General features: G+C 41.7%; 1 protein-coding gene across 2 annotated transcripts in view; it reads left to right on the top strand.

Annotated features, from left to right (window-relative positions):
• LOC109414353 (uncharacterized) overlaps nucleotides 1-10,173 on the top strand; it is a 360,026-nt gene extending 349,853 nt beyond the window's left edge. For both annotated transcript variants that reach the window (XM_029859311.2, XM_029859312.2), the window contains 5 exons: nucleotides 3,095-3,193; nucleotides 3,271-3,469; nucleotides 3,540-3,718; nucleotides 9,008-9,173; nucleotides 9,244-10,173. In XM_029859311.2, the coding sequence (XP_029715171.2) occupies nucleotides 3,095-3,193; nucleotides 3,271-3,469; nucleotides 3,540-3,718; nucleotides 9,008-9,173; nucleotides 9,244-10,145 (1,545 nt within the window). In that variant the 3' untranslated portion in view covers nucleotides 10,146-10,173. The remainder of the gene's footprint in view (nucleotides 1-3,094; nucleotides 3,194-3,270; nucleotides 3,470-3,539; nucleotides 3,719-9,007; nucleotides 9,174-9,243) is intronic.
• Nucleotides 10,174-20,913: the final 10,740 nt, after the last annotated feature.

Genomic DNA, 20,913 nt, shown 5'->3' on the forward strand with positions numbered 1-20,913 from the left:
TTGAATTTATTTATTTGTGTGAAGTTCAATTTGGCAGATCCTTGAGAGATGTATTCGAGTGAAGCTTAAAAGACATTTGTTGAGGGTGTTCTTCGTATTATTGCCATTTTTGTTGTGGAAATATGTTTAAACTTTTTGAAACGTATTTGTGGCTTTGGATACATTTTCAGATAACATGAAATTAATAAATTTCTGAATGATTTTTGAACAGAATTTACGGCTACATGGAAGAATTGTCGAAAGGTATCTTAGCCCGGAATGCCTATCAAATTTCCCGATAAACCTACAGATATTTGTTTTTATGTAACTTCTAGAAGAATTTGTAGTCAATTTAGAAAAGACATTTTTATGTATTAAATAGAAATTCTGGAAAGATAAATTTTCCGAAAATTGGAGAACATTAGGAAAAAAATATTTTTTTAGAAAAACTTGATGATGCTTTTCTAAATTTAAGACAACCGTCATACTTTTCATTGTAGGTACATTGCAGGTTTCTAACAAGCTATTGCACTTCTACTCGGCAACCGGCATTAGAAAATGCAAGCGAACCGTTTGGCCTGGAACTGGTTCGATCTAATCTAATCTAAAATCAATTGAACTATTATATCTGTTCGGCAAACTTTGTACAAAATTCATTGGCGAACGAACAAAGCGAGCCGAGCCATGTGGCCGGCCGCCGACCCCCGTGTGAGCGATTAAAGGGCAAGCTGTATGCTGCAAATCCTATTCATTCGATGGTGCCTATTTGAAAATGGCATTATTAGTGGTAGCATGTATATGCATTGCATTAGACTGGCCCAAATACAAAAATGTCGAAAAATTCCACGAGCACCCTCTAGAATCGTGCCTTTGGATGAGAAGAGCAATCTGTGAAAATTTCAGATCAATCGGTTTAAAACTGAGCTGCGGTTTCAGCTAACGGAAGCAGGATGAGGACATCCTCCCCCGTTTACTCTCGGTTGTTACATGCAGCACGTGTTTGCTGTTCGAAACTTGCGCTCTACATCATAGGCGGCTATGTTGTCCTTCATTTCAATTGCTCACGCACGTGGGCGGGTATCGAAACAATGAAGCATTACATAGGTGCCTATGATGTAGCGCGCAAGCTTCGACCGACAAACACGTGCTGCATGTAACAACCGAGAGTAAACGGGGGAAGATGTCCTCATCCTGCTTTTGTTGGCTGAAACTGCAACTAAATTAAGTTTTATCATGATATGGTCTTCTACAAAGTTGTTCCTTAGGGTATCATCTACCATTCTTTCAATTCTGAGCTAAATCGAACTCGCTGAACCGGCGTACTGAGTGAGAGACTGTCAATTTCCCGTATATTTGGACTGAAAATCCCATACAAACCTTCAACTCATTTGCGCCAGCTCAGTTTGAAACCGATTGAGCTGAATCTTTCACAGATTGTTCTTCTCATCCAAAGGTACGATTCTAGAGGGTGCCCCGTGAATTTTTCCAACTTTTTTTTTCTTGCCATACAAATGTGGGCCGGTCTAGCATTGCATGCTGCTCTCGAATCGAATGGAACACCGACCGACAAACCGGAGAACCAACTGGATATGCCGGGCAGAAAATGAGTACACTAGAATACAGCTATACTTATAGACGAAGAGGTAGATGACTTTGAAGTATTTGTCGTGCCGGTGTGGAAGGGAGTAGAGTCAGGTGGTTAAATCTGGATCAAACAACGAGCGTACGGTGCACAATCGCACACATTAAATATTTGATTCATAAGTGTGCTCATTCATGCAGAAAGTGAGTCGATAATGCACTTGACAGCAGGCAAGGAGAGCTCATCAAACGGAATATCCCCGGGGATAAATCGTTTCGAGCCTATATTTGAACAGGTTCTCCACAGCGAGCTACGATGAATAACCGATGAACGTTGTGGTTCTATTTATGGCCGGAAAATTGATTGATCAAAATTTTTCAACTGACAGAAGGTTAAGGGCCCATACAGCCAAATCGGTAAACACGAAATCGGAGGAAACTCCTCTTAGGAAATGTAATAAAGAATTGGTAAATATAATCCTTGGTGATTTTTTGAAATTAATAGATTTATATTGAAGAACCCTTGGAGAATTAGTTGAAGAACAACTTGAAGAAATCGCTGATGCAATTGATAAGGTGAATAATCCAGTAGTTCCTAAAATTTACCTGCGAAACCTAAGACAATATTTCAAACAATTCCTTGACAATAATACTATGTACTGCAGTAATTTTAAAAATGTTTTACCGAAAATTTTCAACAAGAATTCTTTTATATGAAAAATTATTAGAAAAATCCTAAATTAACAATGGCAAAATAAGTGGTGATAACTGTAATTCACCATTACATCACACCAACACATACAACACTACAACAGAACAGTAACAACAACACAATAACCGTACGTACTTTTAAATAGACCGCTTCAAGTAGTGATTTCTTTTCTAGTGTTTATAGAGTTTTCAATTAGTGTTCCTGATATATACATAAAAAGCCCTCTAACTATGCACCTACCACCACCACCACCAAAGCAACTGTACTCTGCAAAAGTAAGCAAAAGTGCAACCACCTGTCGCATCTCCTCTTCTCTAAAAAAAACAAAACTCTGAATGCTGATAACTCGCAGCGCAACACGTGGCGTTCTTGCACAAAGTTCTTCTGCTATGGGTAAGCTTTGACTCTTTTCTCTTACTATTGTTCTATCTGTCTGTATGTACTCAAGTAATCACCATATGCTACTAGCTTGTAAGCAATCAAACTCTAAATTTTAGTAGTTAGGTACCGAAAATAACTAAACTAAGTAAAACTCCACGGATCTAAGGCAGCTTCATGAACCGAACCGTATATGTATGAAAAAAAAATACTAAATGTGAATCAAAGTGTTGAATGAGATATCGTACAATAGCCTGAGAAATTCAATGTTGTGAGGCAAAATACTCAAATAGATGTTGTTGCAAATCAGTCCAACAATTGTACTAATTGGCGTGATAGCTTTAAGTCCTAGCATAACTTCCAGAACTGGCTCTAATTTCAAACGTTTGTGCTTTCTTCTACTTCTGTCCAATTTCTTTTCCCCCCAATGCTTGCCGAAAACAGTGTGCCCAAGGTCGTGCCGCATGGCTGGAACGCGGTAGGCGATGCAGCGTGCAAGAAACACCCGCCTCCTGCCATCGACGATGGGTCAAACGTAATCGGGTAAGTTCGACTACTGCATTGAAGCGTTTGCTGAGACGTAGACTGAATGCATCCTTTTCCATCATCCATCTTTCCAGATACAAGACTCATCGGTTGGTGGCTCCTCGGACGACGAGGACTTACTCGGTGTGCTGAGAGGCCCCAGTTCATTCGCCAATGCCTTCCTTTACGTAGGTTTAGGTACGATAGCAATTGGATTAGTAATAGCGTTCGTCGGTACCGGCGAGAAAGGATTCAAAACGGTTGAACTAAGACTAATCGGACCATCGTTAATCGGTAAGTCGGGCGGGCGCGTGATGGCTTACTTATAGCGACACTCTTAACATTTTCTCTTCTACTTTTGCAGGTCTCGGCTTATTTTGTTGTATATTGCGAATCCTGTTTTGTATATGCCCGTCACACTGTTTATCATCTAGTCGTAGAGCGCGAAATAAGAAAAACGCTAAAATAGACGCCGATCACCGAACTTCCCTGCTGCGTGGCGACAGCAAACGAGTATCGATAGCACGCGGACCTCACATACCGGTAAGTGTCGGTTGGTAGGAAACGGTTAGTTTCCGAGCTACAAGTCTGGACCAAACGCTTCTGCTACTCAACATATAAATGTTTTATTCATATGAGCATAGCAATTGCTTACCTTACCTTACCTTACCGGTCAGACTAAGGCCTGCGTGTCCTCTGCTGTACGTAGGAATCGTCTTCATTCTACTCGATCCATAGCTGTGACGGGTCCGCAAATCGTCTTCTTGTACCAAAGAATTAGCCTAAGTTAAAATACACGTAAATATAAAAAAGTCTTCTTGTACCGGTCGGATAGCTCTCGAAAACCATTTATTTCGGTTTACTATCTGACATCCTGATGACGTGACCCGCCCACCGTAGCCTCCCGATGTTCGCGGTGTGGACGATGGTTGATTCTCTCAGCAACTGATGCAGCTCGTGGTTCATTCTCCAAGTCCCGTCCTTATAACACCCTTTAAAGCAATGTTGAACAGCGCAAGCATGGAAGACCATCACCTTGCCGTAACCCTCTGCGAGATTCGAAGGGACTCGATAGTGTGGGCACGTTGCATTCGCGGCATTTCTGCAACACCTGGCGGATGGCAAACATCTGATCCGTTGTAGCGCGTTCACCCTTGAACCCAGCCTGATATTGCCCCACGAACTCTCTTGCAATCGGTGATAGACGGCGGCATAAAATTTGAGAGAGTATCTGGTAGGGACCGCTCAGTAGTGTGATCGCGTGTGACGCTAGCGAGCATGAAAAAATGAGCATTTTTAACTAGTTCTAGCTCCTGTCTTGGGCAAAGTTGTTCGGAAGGTCATGGACATCATAATGACAAGCAGTTCATCCACTTCATATTCAATAGGTTTCATGATATTCAAGTGATTCAGGACTGACTCACTTCATAATCAAGTGGTTTAGGTCTGATTCACTTCATGTTCAAATGATTCAAGGCTCATTCACTTCATATTCAAGTGATTCATGTCTGAGTAATTTTAATCCAAGTGATTCAGGTCTGATTCACTTCATATTCAAGTGATTCAGGTATGATTCACTTTATATTCAAAAGGTTAATGTCTGGTTCACTTCATATTCAAGCGATTCAGGTCTAATTCCCTTCATATTCATGGCTCATTCACTTCATATTCGAGTGATTAAGGTCTCAGTCATTTTAATCCAAGTGATTCAGGTCTGATTCACTTCATATTCAAATTCAGGTCTAATTCATTTCATGTTCAAGTGATTCAGGTCGGATTCAGTTCACATTCAAGTGATTCAGTCCTGATTCACTTCATATTCAAGAGGTTCAGGGCTGATTCACTTCATATTCAATAGATTCAGGTCTGATTCACTTCATGTTCAAGTGATTGAGGTCTGAGACAGTTTAATCCAAAAGATTGAGGCCTGATTCACTTGATGTACAAATGATTCAGGTCTGATTCACTTCTTATTCAATAGGTTCAGGTTTGATTCATTTCATGTTCAAGTGATTCAGGTCTAATTCACTCCAGATTCAATAGGTTCAAGTCTGATTTAATTCATGTTCAAGTGATTCAGGTCTGATTCACACACATATTTAAGAGGGTAATGTCACGATAATAAGCAAAGTATCACTATGTAGCGTCTAAACACCGGTAACCCGTTAACGAAAGCGAATATGTGCCGCTGCAGCCATCCTTCTGCAATCGTCATCCTTATAAAGTTGTGTAAATGTCGTACATGCTACGGTATGTAGTGGGCGAGCTAATGTATCAACAATAGTACGGTACAATTGCCAACCGTAGCGAACAGCAACTTTGCAAGGTTTCTAGCGTGCAGGGTAGAGTACAGCGAGCTCGTGGTTCAAGCGGCAAACCATCCTCCTACAAATCGGTAGTCGCAGCCAAGCACCGTTCGCAAGTCACTGAGCTAGATATCGAAGTCCCTCGCTGTTTAAATCGGTTGGCACAGCGGTTCACGAGACGCCCGGTATCACCCATTTTCCACGTGTCGCCGGGCAAGTACGCAAGTACGGCCCTCAGACCTCCAAGCATCGGCCCTCCAACCGTCCGAGGACGTGGGTCGGTCCTTTCCCAAAACCGAGCAGTTCCAGGGCCAACATTAGGTCTTCTAGTTCACGTCAATCCGTTAACAAGCTCCCGTCCTTATCCCTGCACATTCCGGCTGGCGACGCGAAGCCATTGTGGGATGCGTTGAGCTATAGGTGAAACTTCCGTTATTCTTGAAAACAACAAAGAAGGTCGATTTCCTCGCACTCCGTTTCTTCCAGGCGGCGAAAGAGACGAGTCAGCTGCTTCCACTTATGTTTGTATCTGCCGTGTACCATGCTGCAGCAATACCGACCGCAGTGCGTTCTTCTCAAAAATCCACTTCTACTCGTAACATTCATACCGTTATCTCCGTTCTATGTAACCGACAGTGCTCTCGGCTGCGTTGTTTATGACTGCTTCCACTGTATTCCAGCAGTTCTCCAGGTTTAGATAAGTCACATCGAGCTGGTCTTCGTTTTGTAATACTGCCTCGAGATTCTGTGCGTATTCATGATTGATGACGGAGAGTGTTGGGCACAACTGGACCATCACCAGGTAGTGGCCAGAGTCGATGCCAACACCACGATAGGTCCTAACGTTGATAATATTGGAGAAATGCCTTCCAGCAAAGATCCCTCTTGGGATTCCTCCATGAGTTGTCTCTGGGAATTCTTCCGGGAGTTGCCTTTGGGGATTGATCCAGTCATTCCTTCTGGGGGTCCTCCAGGAGTTCATTTTGAGTATTCCTTCAAGAGTTCCCTTTGAGGATTCCTCCAGGAATTCGCTTCAGGGATTCATCCAAGAGATTCCTTTGGAGATTTTTCCAGTAGTTACTTCTAGGAACTCGTCCAGGAGTTCCCTATGGAGACTCCTCAGCAGTTCCTTCTGGGCATTCCTCTAGGACTTGCCTTTGGGATTTTCCCCAAGAGTTCGCTCTGGGGATTTCTCCAAGAGTTCCATCCAGAGATTCCTTCAGGATTTCTCTCTAGGGATTCATTCAGGAGTTCCCTCTGAGGATACCTCCGGAAGTTTTCTCTGGGGATTTCTCCAGAATTTCCTTCTGGGGATTCTTCCGGGAGTTCTTTCTGGTGATTTCTCCTAAAATTCTCTCGGGAGAATCCTTCAGGAGTTCTCTCTGGGGATGTTTCCATTAGTTCCCTTAGGGGAATTTCATCAGGAGTTCCCTCTGAGGATTGCTCCAGGAACTCCCTTTGAGGATTCCCCCAGGAGTTCCCTTTGGAAGGTCCTCCAAGATTTTCCTTCGGGGATTCATCCAGTTCCCTCATGTAGGAGTTCCAGTTCCAGTTCCTTTATGTAGGATTTGTCTATGAAGATTTCTACAGGAGTTCCGTTGAGGAATCCTCCAGGAATTCTCTTTGGGGATTTTTTTCCAGATGTTACCTCTGGGGATTCCTGTAGGAGTTCATTCTGGGGATGTCTCCAGTTGTCCTTTTTAGGAAATCCTCCACGAGTTGCCTCTGGGGAGTCATTTAGTAGTTCCCTGGGAATTCATTTATCTCTGGGGATTCCTCAAGGTATTGCCTTTGAGGATTCTTCCACGAATTCTCTCTCGAAATTTTTCCAGGAGTTACCTCTGGACACTGCTCCAGGAGATCCTCCGGGTGATATCTCCAGGAGTTCCCTATGGGAATTTCTCTAGAAATTCTCCCTGGGGATTCCTTCAGGAGTTTCCTCTGGAAATTCTACCATGCATTCCCTCTGTAGATTACTCCCGGAGTTCCCTCTGGGGATTCCTGCAGGAGTTCCATCTAGGGATTCCTTCAAGATTTCGCTCTGGGAATTCCACCAGAAGTTACCTCAGGGGATTCGTGCAGGAGTTCCCTTTGGGGATTTTAACAGGAATTTCCTCTGAGTATTTTTCGTAGAGTTCTTTCTGGGGATTTCAGCAGTTACTTCTTCTTCGTTTTTGTGGCTCTACATTCCTTCTGGAATTTGGCCTGCCTTATCTTCAACGTAGTGTTCTTTCAGCACTTCCATAGATATTAATTGAAGGACTTTCTTTGCCTGCCATTAAAGGAAATTGTATATTGTGAGGCAATGACAATGATGCACTATGCCGAGGGAAGTCGAGAAAAGTTCCCGACCAGAACGGGAATCGTACCAGACGTCTCCGGAATGGCAATCCGAACCTTATCCATAATGCTAACTGGTGACCCACTTGGCCACTTGGAATCCTCCAAGTGTATTTTTTTAGATTTCTGCAAAAGTTACCTGTGAGAATTTCTCCAGGATCGCCTTTTAGGGATTTTCCTCGGGAGATTTCTCCTGAAGTTCCATTTGGATATTCCCCAGGAATTCTTTTCAGAGATTCCTCTTAGCTGGTGTCAGGCCATTCGGCCGAAGGTCATTAGGCCGAATGGTCATTAGGCCGAATGGTCATTAGGCCGAATGGTCATTAGGCCGAATGGTCATCAGGCCGAATGGTCATTGGGTCTTCTTCTTGCCGTTACGTCCCCACTGAGACAAAACCTGCTTCTCAGCTTAGTGTTCTATGAATACTTCCACAGTTATTAACTGAGAGCTTCCTCTGCAAATGACCATTTTGCATGTGTGTATCGTGTGACAGGCACGAAGATACTTTATTGATGCTGAATCAACTGATATTTAACCATGAATTTTTCCTTCTTTTAAATATAGGCTGTTCTTTCTAGTATCATTGCTAAAATAGTTTTTGGCGCCGAAACTGCTGATATTCAATTCATAAATTTTTCCTTCTTTAAAACATAGGCTATTCTTTCTAGTTTCATTGTTAAACTAGTTTTTGGCAAAAATTGTTGGAAAAGGTAAAAACAACGGCTAACTTTCAATTCGTCCTGATGACCATTCGGCCTAATGACCCAGCATCTTCTTGTTATCGATTCTACCTCATAGTAATTTCCACATGGAACTTCAGAAGGAATTCTCAGAAGCAACTTCTGAAGAAATCCCCAAAGGAAATTCCTGGTAGACAGGAAGACACTCTAGGCCCAGAAAAAGCTCCCTCAAGAAAATATTAATGTTGAGTGATTTATAGGAAAGTACGGTATTGTATCAATGTTGTTCATACAAATACTTACTAATCATAAAATCATCTACTCTTACAATCTCGTATTTCTCAAAAATTGATTGTGAAGTCCATTTTTTTTTAATTCATTCAGTATGACACTTCTAGGGTCCCTCATCCTGTTTTTTGAATTCACATTTTTTTTTTTTTTTTTTGACAAGCAGTGTAATCGTTACTAATATGATAAATCCCGATTTCTATACCCAACTTTACAGACAAAACAGCCACAGATCTACCCCAAGTCGATAGTGAAAACCAAAACGTACGAGGGCGTGGAAGCACTTCGGCAGATAGCGACCACTTCATTGTTCCTTCAGAACGAGCAAAAAGTATCATCCAACCGCATTGTCCCCATCATCAAAGAACCGGAAAAAGGAGAAGGTAATTTTGGTAAAACGTAACTGCGTGTCTCCGTCATAATTCTCTCTTCACTTACTCTAACTTCCACCAGAACCACCTTTAGAGCTGAAGAAAATCAACTCCCTCAAGGCTGATACGCTTAGTGTGATAGACATCGTTAGTATATCGGACGGCGAAGATGACGCAGAGGATGACCGAAGCCACAAGCACCACCCGCACCAGGCCGGCAAGGTTTCCGACACCCAGGTGATAGACCTGACCGGTGAGGACGACCATTCGCACCCGGTCGATTCCCATCACCAGCGAAAGGACAGCAAGCTTCGGAGGCAGCGAACCTCGGTGAACCAGCAGAAGTCCGACACCGGAGCGTCGTCACTGTCACCGCCGGCCGGTGGCAGTGGTGCCAGTTCCGGTGGCGGAAGTCTACTGATGGAAACCTCGCTGATGATCATCGGTCCCACGCCGGTGAGCTCACCAACCAAACCAATGCAACAATCAACCCTCACGGTACCGATGACCACACAGCTGGACGGAGCACCTCGGTCGTCGTCGTCCGCTGGTAGTGGTGGTTCGCTGCTGACAGTGCTGCCAACACAATCAACCTCGTCCACGTCCGCCTTCGGAGCGATCGTAGCTCCCAGCATAAACAACAACCACACGCAGGTGCCCGGATCACTATCACCGCTGCCGTCGACCTCGTATCTACCCAATGCGGCAGCGCTAATGTCCCACATTTCCCCTCTGTCACCACCGCACAACACTTCCGGTCACACGCATAACAGCAGTAGTAGCAGTAGCAGCTATCTCCTGTCGCCACCGCCCGTCGGGGCCGGACATCACTCCTCGCCTAGCCCCAATCAGTACGATCCGCTCACGCTAGGTACCAACACAGTCACCACGACATCCCCATTGCTACAATCACCTCCATCAGCCGCGACCACTACCAAGAACGAACCGGAACTAGTGTTAAGTCCAGCGAAATTAGGACAGTAGGCTATAACTATACAACACAATATATAGAAGAAAAACAAAGAAGAAGAACAGAGAGACAGAGATTTTTTTCCTATATGAAAACTTATTAGAAGAAAACGGAAGGAGACGAGATAACAATACAGCAGAACAGGGCTAGCAAGTAACAATACGAAGCGATACAAACCAAAGCACAAGGGAGAATTGATGCAAATACCGGAAATGAATAAAAAAATACTGACGAACGCAACACTAAGGAAGATGATGATAACGAGGAAAGGGGTGGCATAATTACACGACAAACCAACTGAACGGATGAGACACCTTTGTGTTGTTTCGTTGTAGATGTGATGCCAGAGGAGTTTGAATGTATTTTTTTCACAAGAACAGTATAAACCACGCACAACAATTGCAATCAAGTGAACCGTTGAAAATTGATTTGGTACCACTGCTCTAGCGATACCCGATAAATCTAGTTGGGCAACCTCTGTTACAACGCTAGAATTTCAAAGCCAGTAGCCAGTTGCATGACACGAACTCTACCTACACTGAGAGAAAATAAAATTTTAATTTCACTGCAATAAGTCAAGTAAACGATGGAAAATGATTTTTTCAGTGTGTTAGTAAATTTGCTTTAGTGTTTGTGGCACCGCGTTGCGAGACCTGAGTTGCTACTGCCTCGATCGCAAATTACAATGCTTGAAGCGAGGGTCTCACTACATACTCAGATGGGAACACCTAATCAATGGCAATCAATGATGTCAAACTTCTTCAACCAAATTATATTGTCCGCAAAATCTACACGGAGAAACTGAACAACTCAAATTTGAGCCCAACTTTTGCAGGTCGAGTGCGCCAACTCAACTTTGAGTTTCTGCCACAGTCAGGGATGCCAGATGTGAAGACATGTCTTCAATGTGAAGACATTTGAACTTCTGTGAAGGCATTTATTTTTGTGAAGACATATTGAAGTCATTTCAAATTATGTGAAGACTTTTGAAGACTTTTGAAAGATTAAAAATAGTATTTATATTTCTGATTCAACCCAAAAATTCAAATCTTGAAACAATTTCAGTTGAAATACGTTTCAATTTTTATTGATAAAAACTTACAGATTCCTACAGTTTCTCGGGAATTCCTCCAGGAGTTTGCCGAGAATTTCTGGCACAAGTGCCATGGGAACTCCTCTAGTAGTTCCTAGGAAATTCCTTCATGTATCCTCGGAAGGAGGAAGAGAAGTTCCTCGGGAATTCGTCAGGAATTGCTCCAGAAATTCTTCGGGAATTCCTCTAGGAGTTTCTCAGGTATTCTTCCAGGAGTTCCTCGGGAATTTCTCCACTAGTTCCATGGATATTCTTCCAAGAGTTCCTCGGGAACTTCTTCAAGAGATTCTCGGCTATACCTCTAGAAGTCCCTCGAGAATTCTGCCAGGAGTTCGTCAAAATTTCCTCCTGGAGTTCCTCGGGAATTTCTCTAAGAGTTCTTCAGGAATTCCTCAAGGAGATCCACAGGAACCCCTTCAGAAGTTCGTCAAAAATTCCTTTAGGAGTTCCTCAGGAATTTCTCTAGGGGTTCATCGAAATTCTTCCAGGAGTTCCTCAGAAATACTTTCAGGAGTTTCTCGGGAATTCCTCCATAAATTTCCCAAAAAATCCTCCAGGAGTTACTCAGGAATTGCTTCAGGAGTTTGCCGAGAATTTCTTCGGGAATTCCTTCAGAGATTACCTGGGAATTCCTCTAAGAACTCCTTTACGAGATTCTCGGGAATTCCTCCAGGACTACCTAGGGAATTCTTCCAGGAGTTTTACGGAAAATCTTCCACGAGTTCCTCGCGATTTCTTCCAGGAGTTCCTCTGGAATCTCTCCAGGAGATTCACGGGTAGACCACCAGGAGTTTCTCGAGAATTCCTAAAGAAGTTCCTTGGGAACTTCTCCAAGAGCTCCTTGGGAATTTCTGAGAATCCCTCTAGCATTTTTTCGGAAAAACTTCCACGGAGAAGGACTTTCAGGAGTTTATCAGAAGTTCAACTGGATGTGCCAATGGATACCTCCAGGAACTTCTGACGAAATTTCTGAAGAACTCCTGGAGGAATTTTTGGAAATTTATGGAGGAATTCCCGAGGAACTCTTGGTGGAGTTCCCGAGGAATTTCTGGAGGAATTTCTGAGGAACTCCTGACGATTTCCAGGAGAAATCCCTAAGGATCTTCTGGAGAATTGCCCGAAGATCTTCTTGAAGGATTACTCGAAGATCTTCTTGAATAATTCTCGAGGAACTCCTGAAGCAATTCCCGAGAACCTCCTGGATGAATTCTTGGATAACTCCTGGAGGAATTACCGATGAACTCCAGGACGATTGCCCGAGGATCTTCTGGCGGTATTCCCGAGGATATACTGGAGAAATTTCCGAGAGATTCCGGGAGGAATACCCGTGGAACTCCTGGATGACTTTTCGGATTTCTTAGTAGAATTCGTGGAAATAAATACGAGGAACTTTTTTCGGAAATTTTCGAGAAAAAACCATGAAAAGTACTAAGGAACAACTGGAGAGAACCATGCATTATTGCTGGAGGAGTTCTTGATGAACTTTGAAATTTCATGGAAATTCTGGAGGGAGAAATTCTCGGGGACTCTTGGAGAAATTTCCATGAAACTCCTGAAGGAATTTCATGGTAGCTTCAAGATTTACTCTCGGGGACTTCAATAGAAATTGCCTGGAAACTCCTGTAGGAATTCCTGAAGAACTGATGAAGGAATTTCTTAGGATCTTTGAGAGGAATTCCCATGGATCTCCTGGAGGAATTTCCGATGATCTCAAGAAGGAATTCCCGTGGATTTCCTGGAGAAATTTTCCGAAGAACTCATGGCGGAATTCCCAAAGAACTTCTGGAGGATAGTCCGAGGAACTTCTGGAGGAATTCCTGAAAAACTTCTGGAGGAATTCCCGAAGAACTCCTGGAGGAATTCCCGAGGATCTCGACTAGGAATTCCCGCGGATCTCCTGGAGGAATTCCCGAGATGCTTCTGGAAGAGCTCTTGTAAAACTCCTGGAAGAATTCAAGAAGAACTTGTGGAAGAATTCCCGAAAATTTCCAGAAGAATTCCCGAGATACTTCTGGAGGAAATCCCAAGGGACTGCTGAAGGAATTCCCGACGAACTTCTAAAGGAATTTCCGAGAACCTACTGTAGAAATTCCCAATTATCTCCTGGAGGAGTTCCTTATGAGCTCAAGGATGAATTCCGGAGAATCTTCTGGAAGAATTTCCGGATTTTTTTTTTTTTTTGAGAAACTCTTGGAAATAAATCCGAGGAACCATGCATTATTGCTGCAGGAGTTTTCGGAAGACTTCTGAAGTAAATTTCGTAGTTATGTCAAGTCAATCAAACAGTTTCACCACCTTGAACAGAGGACACTCAAGATCACCATCTTCTAACAGATTCTCACTGCTTATGTCTTCAACAAGAGACTCGGGAAGAAACTGTCACGTTCTCGTGGTACTGCTTCAGGTTTTTTCAAAAAATCCGTACTGGTGTTCTTCGATACACAACCTCATCGTTGCGCGAGGCTTCTTTCTTCCACTGGCCGCGGTTTACCAGGGCGTCCCTGGGTTCATAACCTGTTGGAAACGATACATAAAACTGAGAGACTTTTGTCCACTTCGCAGACACAGACTGATATCGCTACCAGCTCAGTGCTTCTCCTGTATCCAATCTGCAAACATATTTACTATTTTCCTTCACCGTTGTTTACTTACTAAAAGTTTCATTAATAGCTCCATTGAAGTGTACCTACTCCAACAAGATGTACATCCAATCCCATTCGAAGGAAATAAGGATTGTGAAAAAAGGAAAGAACCATGTGCTATAGTGGCATATTTCTTCGCCTTCGGAGAATGGAGACAATCAAGTGGATCTACAGCTTGAAGTACCAGTCTAGCGAATTTGGAGTCGTCGGTTCGATTCCCACAGGAGTACGTGGATTTCTTTTCGCAATTCAAGTTTGCTCATCGAACACGTATTTTTATTTCTGGAATATTTCTTAGTAATCTCATACGAGTTGGCTTGGATATCTGCTATTAGTCCAAGTATCCCTTTTCAAATTATTACTGGAGTTTCTACAGGGATTCTTTCAGGAGTTCCTCCAAGAGTTTCTGCTAAGATTCTATCGAAGATGTTCCACAGAAGTCCTCCGGGATTTTATTCAGAAGTGCCTACATTTTTTTTCCACAACGCTATTTTTCTGAATGTCGTCCAGAATTTTTTTCTGAGATTACCCCATCCATTTCATCTGATGTTCCCTCAGACATTTTTCAGTTATTGTGTCAGGAATTCCTTCTGCTATTGTGCAAGGACATCCTTTTGGGATTCGTCCAGGAATTTCTCCTGGATTTTCTTCTGGGATTCCATCAGGAGTTCCTTCTGAGTGTCATCCATGCCGTCGTTCTTGGATTCTTCCAAGAGCTTTTGCTGGATTACGTACACAGAATCGTTTTTAAAATTTCTCATTGATTTTCTACTGGGGTTCCAAGAGTTCTTTAGAGAATCCTCCAGGAGTACATTCCGGAAATCGTACAGGAGTTATTTACAGATATCCTTTATGAGTGACTTCTGGAAATCATCAAGTAGTTTATTCTGGGAATCTCCAAGAGTGCGTGGAAAAATACTTTTATCATATTCCGATATCAATCGCCCAAAAGTATTCATCGAGAAATCCCTGTCTTAATTGCTGTGAGAATACCTAATGTAGCTTGTGAATCAATTCCAGAAGAAATCTACAAAGAAATCTGAAGGACTCCCCTGAAGGAATTCCCAGATAGCATTCGTGGAGTAATCCTTCAAATTGATGCATTTCCAGTGTTAAACTTTGCTATCAAAATTAACCTATTTTAATAATGCCATCTTTTGCTAAGAATCAGTATCGTAAGTGTATCAGTTATGGCTATAGTGGTTCCCTATTTGGCCATAGTGGATACTCGGGAAATTTTCTTCTTCCAGAGTTTCTGCAGAGAATCTACTTCTTCAATGGATTCTTCCCGGAGATTTTCAGAGATTCTGCTGCTATTCTTCCACGGATCCTGCTGGAATTACTCAAGACATATTTCCCATGATTTCTCCAGGAATCCCATCCGGAATACCTCCAGGGATTTTACCTGGGATTCTTCAATGGTTTCCTTCTGTATTCCATCCTATATTTATCATGAGTTTCTCCAGGCATCTCTCCTCCAGGAAATGCCTGGAATTCCTCTCAGGATTTTTTTTTTTTCATTAATTTAGCCAGGGAGTCCTCACGGTATTCTAACTTCCTGGGATTTATTACATAGTTCTTCCATTAATTTCTTTCAAAATCTCACCAAGGATCTCACTCAGGGCCAGGATTCTTCCCCGGATTTTCTTAGATATTCCTTCCAAGATTCACCCGGGATTTCTTGAAAGATTTTTTTTTTCGATTTTCTTCCCGGTATCCCTCCAGTCAGTCCTAGAGGGATTGTTCTGAGATTCAATCGAAGATTTCTTCGAATATTGATTACAGCCTCCAGGGATTCCTTTCAATATGTTTCCAAAGATCCCACCCAGGGTTTTTCGAAGGATTCTTTGAGAGATTCGTTCCAATATTACTGCAGAAAGGATTTCCAAAGAGGCTTTTCAAGGGATTCCTCTAGATTTTCTTCTGGAATTTTTTTCCGATGACATTGAGGGAACCGCTTCTGTAAAACTCGCGAAACGACTCATGTTGACACTGACACCACAGACAAACAGACGTCTCACTCTACACACTTCCCATCGTTTCCCTTTCCAACGGATATTCAATTATTCTGTAGTTCGCAAATCTCTCGCTCATGGCGCTCGCATAGTTTTTGCTCCTGTTTGACATTTACTCACTACTCAGTGGGCTTACGAAACACAGCGTAATTAGCATTAGGTAATTATACTTTTGTGACGATGAGTTTGATCGCAATTTGTACCAAGTGATACGTTTGTTTGTCTGTGCTGACACATTCAAATACTGGTAACTTGTCTATGACAAGTTCTTCTAAAAAGTAAAGTTTCTATGACAAATTCTTGTAAGGAAAAAGTAGATGATTGAATAATAAGACTATTTATACCTGCTCTAGGTTATACTTCTTTTTCTAGTTCAATATTAATAGAATTCATGGCGGACAAAGATTACTTGATTCTACTCTATTTTCTCAATTATTCTTTATTTTATATACAAAAGTCAAATTTGATGAGACCTGGATGTAAGTCAGATATAACCTGAACTTATCAGAGGTTTTGCTTTTGCTGGTTCAAACGTTCATAACCCTTTGACAAAGACAAACAGACGTACCACTTGGAACAAAGTGCGATCAAAATCATTGCCACAAAAGTATAATCGTCCAATGCTAATTACGCTTTGTTTCGCAAACCCACTTAGTCGATGGCGGTAGTGAGCAAGCGTCAAATAGGAACAAAACTATGCGAACGCCATGAGCGAGAAATTTGCGAACTACAGAATATTTCAATATCCATTAGAAAGGGAAACGATGGGAAGTGGGTATGTTTACCAAAATATTAGTTACACCTGACGCCCTAGCAAAATTTCAGTCGATTTCTGTTCATAAATACTCTCCGAGGTTGACTGTTTTGTACGTAAGACCGGAAAAAAGAATGTACCTACTGACCGATGTTATCAAATGATCCTTTTCAATTCACATCTGTAACGAAACATCACCAAATCAAACTAAAAAATTCTATTTCAACAATCGAGAATAATCATCGACAAAACTTCCAACTCTGAACGAGATAATCGATCTGCGGAAACTGGGAAGGATATCGAAGGACGTTAACCCAGAAGTTATGTTTCAGTGCAGCAATCCATTATTGGTTGGCAAAAGTACTTTAGACATGCTCCTGCTTAAAATAACTAACCCAAAAAAAAGCGTATGCTTCATATTTACATATAATTGAAACCACACTTAGCCAGTGCGTTCACATTGTTCCAAGAACAGAATACCAAAAGGATTACTTTAAGAGTTGTTAAAACTAAGTTAAATGCTGATTACCATACAATTTACGATACCTAATCGAAAGCAAATATAGCATTCTTTGAACCTGTTACCAAGGCAAATGATTATAGCGAACTTTAAGTAAACCAACATATACTGCTAGCAAAACGGCACACAAGGATTTCGTGTTAAGTTTATCTCTATTTTGATGGAGTCTAAATACCCAAAAACAAAGCAAAATGCAACACACTGCGGAACGAGATAATAAAATGGCGTACATATAGAGAAACCGTATTTATTAGGCCAAGCAAAAAAGAAAAACATATAACACAAAACACATTATATCATTTACAAAAGATGAACACTAAAATATATATAAAAAAGAGAGAAACAAAATTCATAGATACACAGAAATCATGTACATAAATGAAGGACAGAGTTAGAGAGCATTGCTTCCAGAGAAATCAAAAATTATTTTATCGAGATAAAGAGAACCTAAATGCAGTTACGCGCAGATATAATTTAGTTAACTATGTTGGATTGTTTAATTTTTCTATTAATTGTTAACGTAACAACAATAAAAAAAACATGGAGTGAATGGTAACGAAATATCAACAAAGATGAAGAAGAAATGGATAAGACGCAGTCAATCACCTATCAATTGAAGAATGTATGAATAACGACAGAGAGACTAAATAAAAAAAACAAATATAAGAAAAGAGAGAGAAATATATAACAAGTTAAAATGTCCTACGGATGCCAGCAGAGATGAAAAGCTTTTCGTATCAACAAACTATATGTTTATCAGTAGTAGAGAAAGAGAGAAGGAAATCAACCAATAAGCGTAAACAGCGCGCAAGAGAAACCAACAGAAACACTTAAAACAATAAAAGAAACACATATAACAACAGCTGCAGCAACAGTGAATAAACCAATAACGAAACAAACTGGATGTGAGTTGTATAACGCAAACCGAAACAAAAACAAAAAAAATAACTAATATCGATGGAAACTAGTAGCTTACCGTAACCGTTTTGTACTAAATGGTAAATGAAACGTGTTAAGTGGACAACCAAATCTATAAAAACAAAAAACGCAGAACGATGCAATGGAAAATTGTATTGTCGCTAAGGATAAGAGATGGTAAAAATGCAACCAGACAGGAATACACAAGCTGATAACAAGAAACAAACAAAAACTGTACTGAACATCAAACCGAAGAGAGAAAACTAAACAAAAAAAGGAATAAAGAAAAGATTAAAAATTATTAATAAAAAAAGAAAATGGATGGCCGCTTGTTTCGATTACATGGTGTGATAAGTCACTTCCTGGCTGTCCGTCATCTTGTACCATCCGGAATGTCTTGCAAACATAATCTTTGCAGGGGTTATCCGGCATGTACTTCATTCATGACGTATCAACCACCAGCTCAACTTTTGCTGCTTTGCGTTTCAGGTGAGTGTAGCTCTGTCACCGTTCCAAATGTTCAGGCAATGATGTCCATGTCGTCCGCAAAGCACACACATTTCTTAAAAATCACAACCCGACCGATGAGCCCGTCATTGAATAGTAGTAGTAGGCATGAGAGTCTGTCACCTTGTCGCAGTCCCCGTCGAGAACCTTGATTTTCATCCATCCAGCTTAGCGCGTATCAGCCTAATTAATTTCGCAGGAAAACCATGTTCTGACATTATCTACCAAAGCTCATTTCTTTTCACTGCATCGTAGGCTGCTATAAAATCAATGAACAGATGGGGAGTCTACAAGTTTCCGAAGTTATTCCCGAAATATATATAGGACCATCCACAGGTCAAACATTTGATCTGTCGTTGATCGGCCCTCACGAAAGCCAGCCTGGTATTCGCCGACGAAGGACTCCTCAAGAGGTCTCAGTCTGTTAAACAAGACACACGACAGTATCCTATACGCCGAATCAAAAAAGGGTAATTCCTCTGTAATTGGCACACTCTAGTCTGTATCCTTTCTTGTAGGTTGAGAATATGGGGCCATCCAATCAACTGGTAGACAATTCTCGAAGTTGCACATGGATCTCGTCCTTCCCAGGAGCCAAGGATTGCTCCTTAAATTCTTCTCGGTATTCCACTCAGATTTTTTTCTGGGATCCTTCCAAATGTCGTTCCAAGAAAAGATTCTTCTAGGAACTCCGTCCGGGATTCTTTCAGTAGTTGCTCCCGGTATTCCCAAAAAGATTCCTCCCAAGATTCTTTATTAGATTACTCCAGAATTCTTTCATTGATTTCTCCCGAAATTTCTTCAGGGATTCCTCCAAAAATTTCTTCCGGGATGCTCCCAGGGCTTCCCCCGGATATTACTTTCTCACGGAATTCATTTAGAGTTTTTAAAGGATATCCCGTGGTTTCCGTCAAGGATTCCTCCAGAAATTCCATCAGAGCTGCTTTCAAGGATTTCTTCATTAATTTCTTCCACAAATCTTTCAGGGATTTCTTCCGGCATTTTTCCCAGGATTTCTTCAGAGATTTACCCCTGGATCCTTTTCGGGATTCATTCCAAATTTCATTGAAGGGATTTCTGCATGGATTCCTCCAGGATTTTTATGTAGTTCTGCTATGAATTCCTACCGGGATTCTTCTATTGATTCTTCCCTGGATTCCTTCGGGGATTTCTCCCGGGATTACTTCAGGGAGATTTCCCGACATCAGGGATTTCTTCCGAATGCATCTATTCTTCCCGAGTTTCCTATAATACTTTCGGAATTCCTGCCGGGTTCTTTCACGGATTATTCCAGAGATACCATAAGCAATTCCAAGTTTTCTTCCGCAATATTCATTGAGGAATTTCTTCCGGGATTCCCTTTTTGATACCTCCCGGGATTTTTTATTGATTCTTCCCGGGTTTCCTTCAGGAATCCCTGAAGGATTCATTCAGGGATTCCTTCAAGGATTCTTTCCGCGGTTCCAAGATAACTTCCGGGATTCCAAAACTTCTTCATTGTTTTCTCGCGGGATTTCTCTAGGGCGTTTTTATATGCATTTCCAGAGCCGGATTTAGGAGAGGGGGGTCAGGTGGGGCAGGCGTAGTTCCTGGATAAATCCCTGGTGGAGTTCCAGGACAAATTCCTACAGAAATCCAAGAAGAAAATTCTTGAGCGACTTTGAGAAATCAAGATAAATTCTCGGTGCAATCTCTGGAGGTGTTTCCGGAGAACTCCCTGAAGGGATCCCTAAAGAAACTTTTCTTGAGGAATTTCTGAAGGAATTTCCTGAAGAAACCCTGGGTAAACCCTGGAGGAATACAAGGATAAATCTTTGATAGAGTTTCCAGAGAAATCTATCGAGAAATATCCATGAAAAATCTCTAGAGGAACTCCTGGGTAAATAAATCCCTGGCGGAATCTCAGGAGGAGTCTCTGGTGAAATTCTTCCCTAAAGAACGTTTAGAAATTCCTGGATAAACCCTTGGAGAAATCTCTAGAGGATACATGAGAAAATGGCTGAAATTACTGATAAAATTTCTACAGAAACTTTTTTCAGGCATGCCTTGGTGATTTCTGGAATCTCTGGTGAAATTCTTGGAAAAATCTCCGAAAGAATACCTGGAGTAATCCTTACAAGAATTCCTGAACAGATATTTGATGGTGTGGGATTTCTGGAGTAACTCCTGGCTTAAACCTCTCGAGACTACCTAGAAGTACTCCCAATCAAATCCCGTGGAATATGTAGGGTAATCTCTGGTGAAAGTCTAGGATCAATCCCTTCATAAATACCTGGATAAAGCCATGAATGGATCCATGGTAGTGTCTCTAGAAGAATCTCTGAAGAAAACCT

This window comes from Aedes albopictus, chromosome 2, assembly GCF_035046485.1.
Source record: "Aedes albopictus strain Foshan chromosome 2, AalbF5, whole genome shotgun sequence".
Lineage (NCBI taxonomy): Eukaryota > Metazoa > Arthropoda > Insecta > Diptera > Culicidae > Aedes > Aedes albopictus.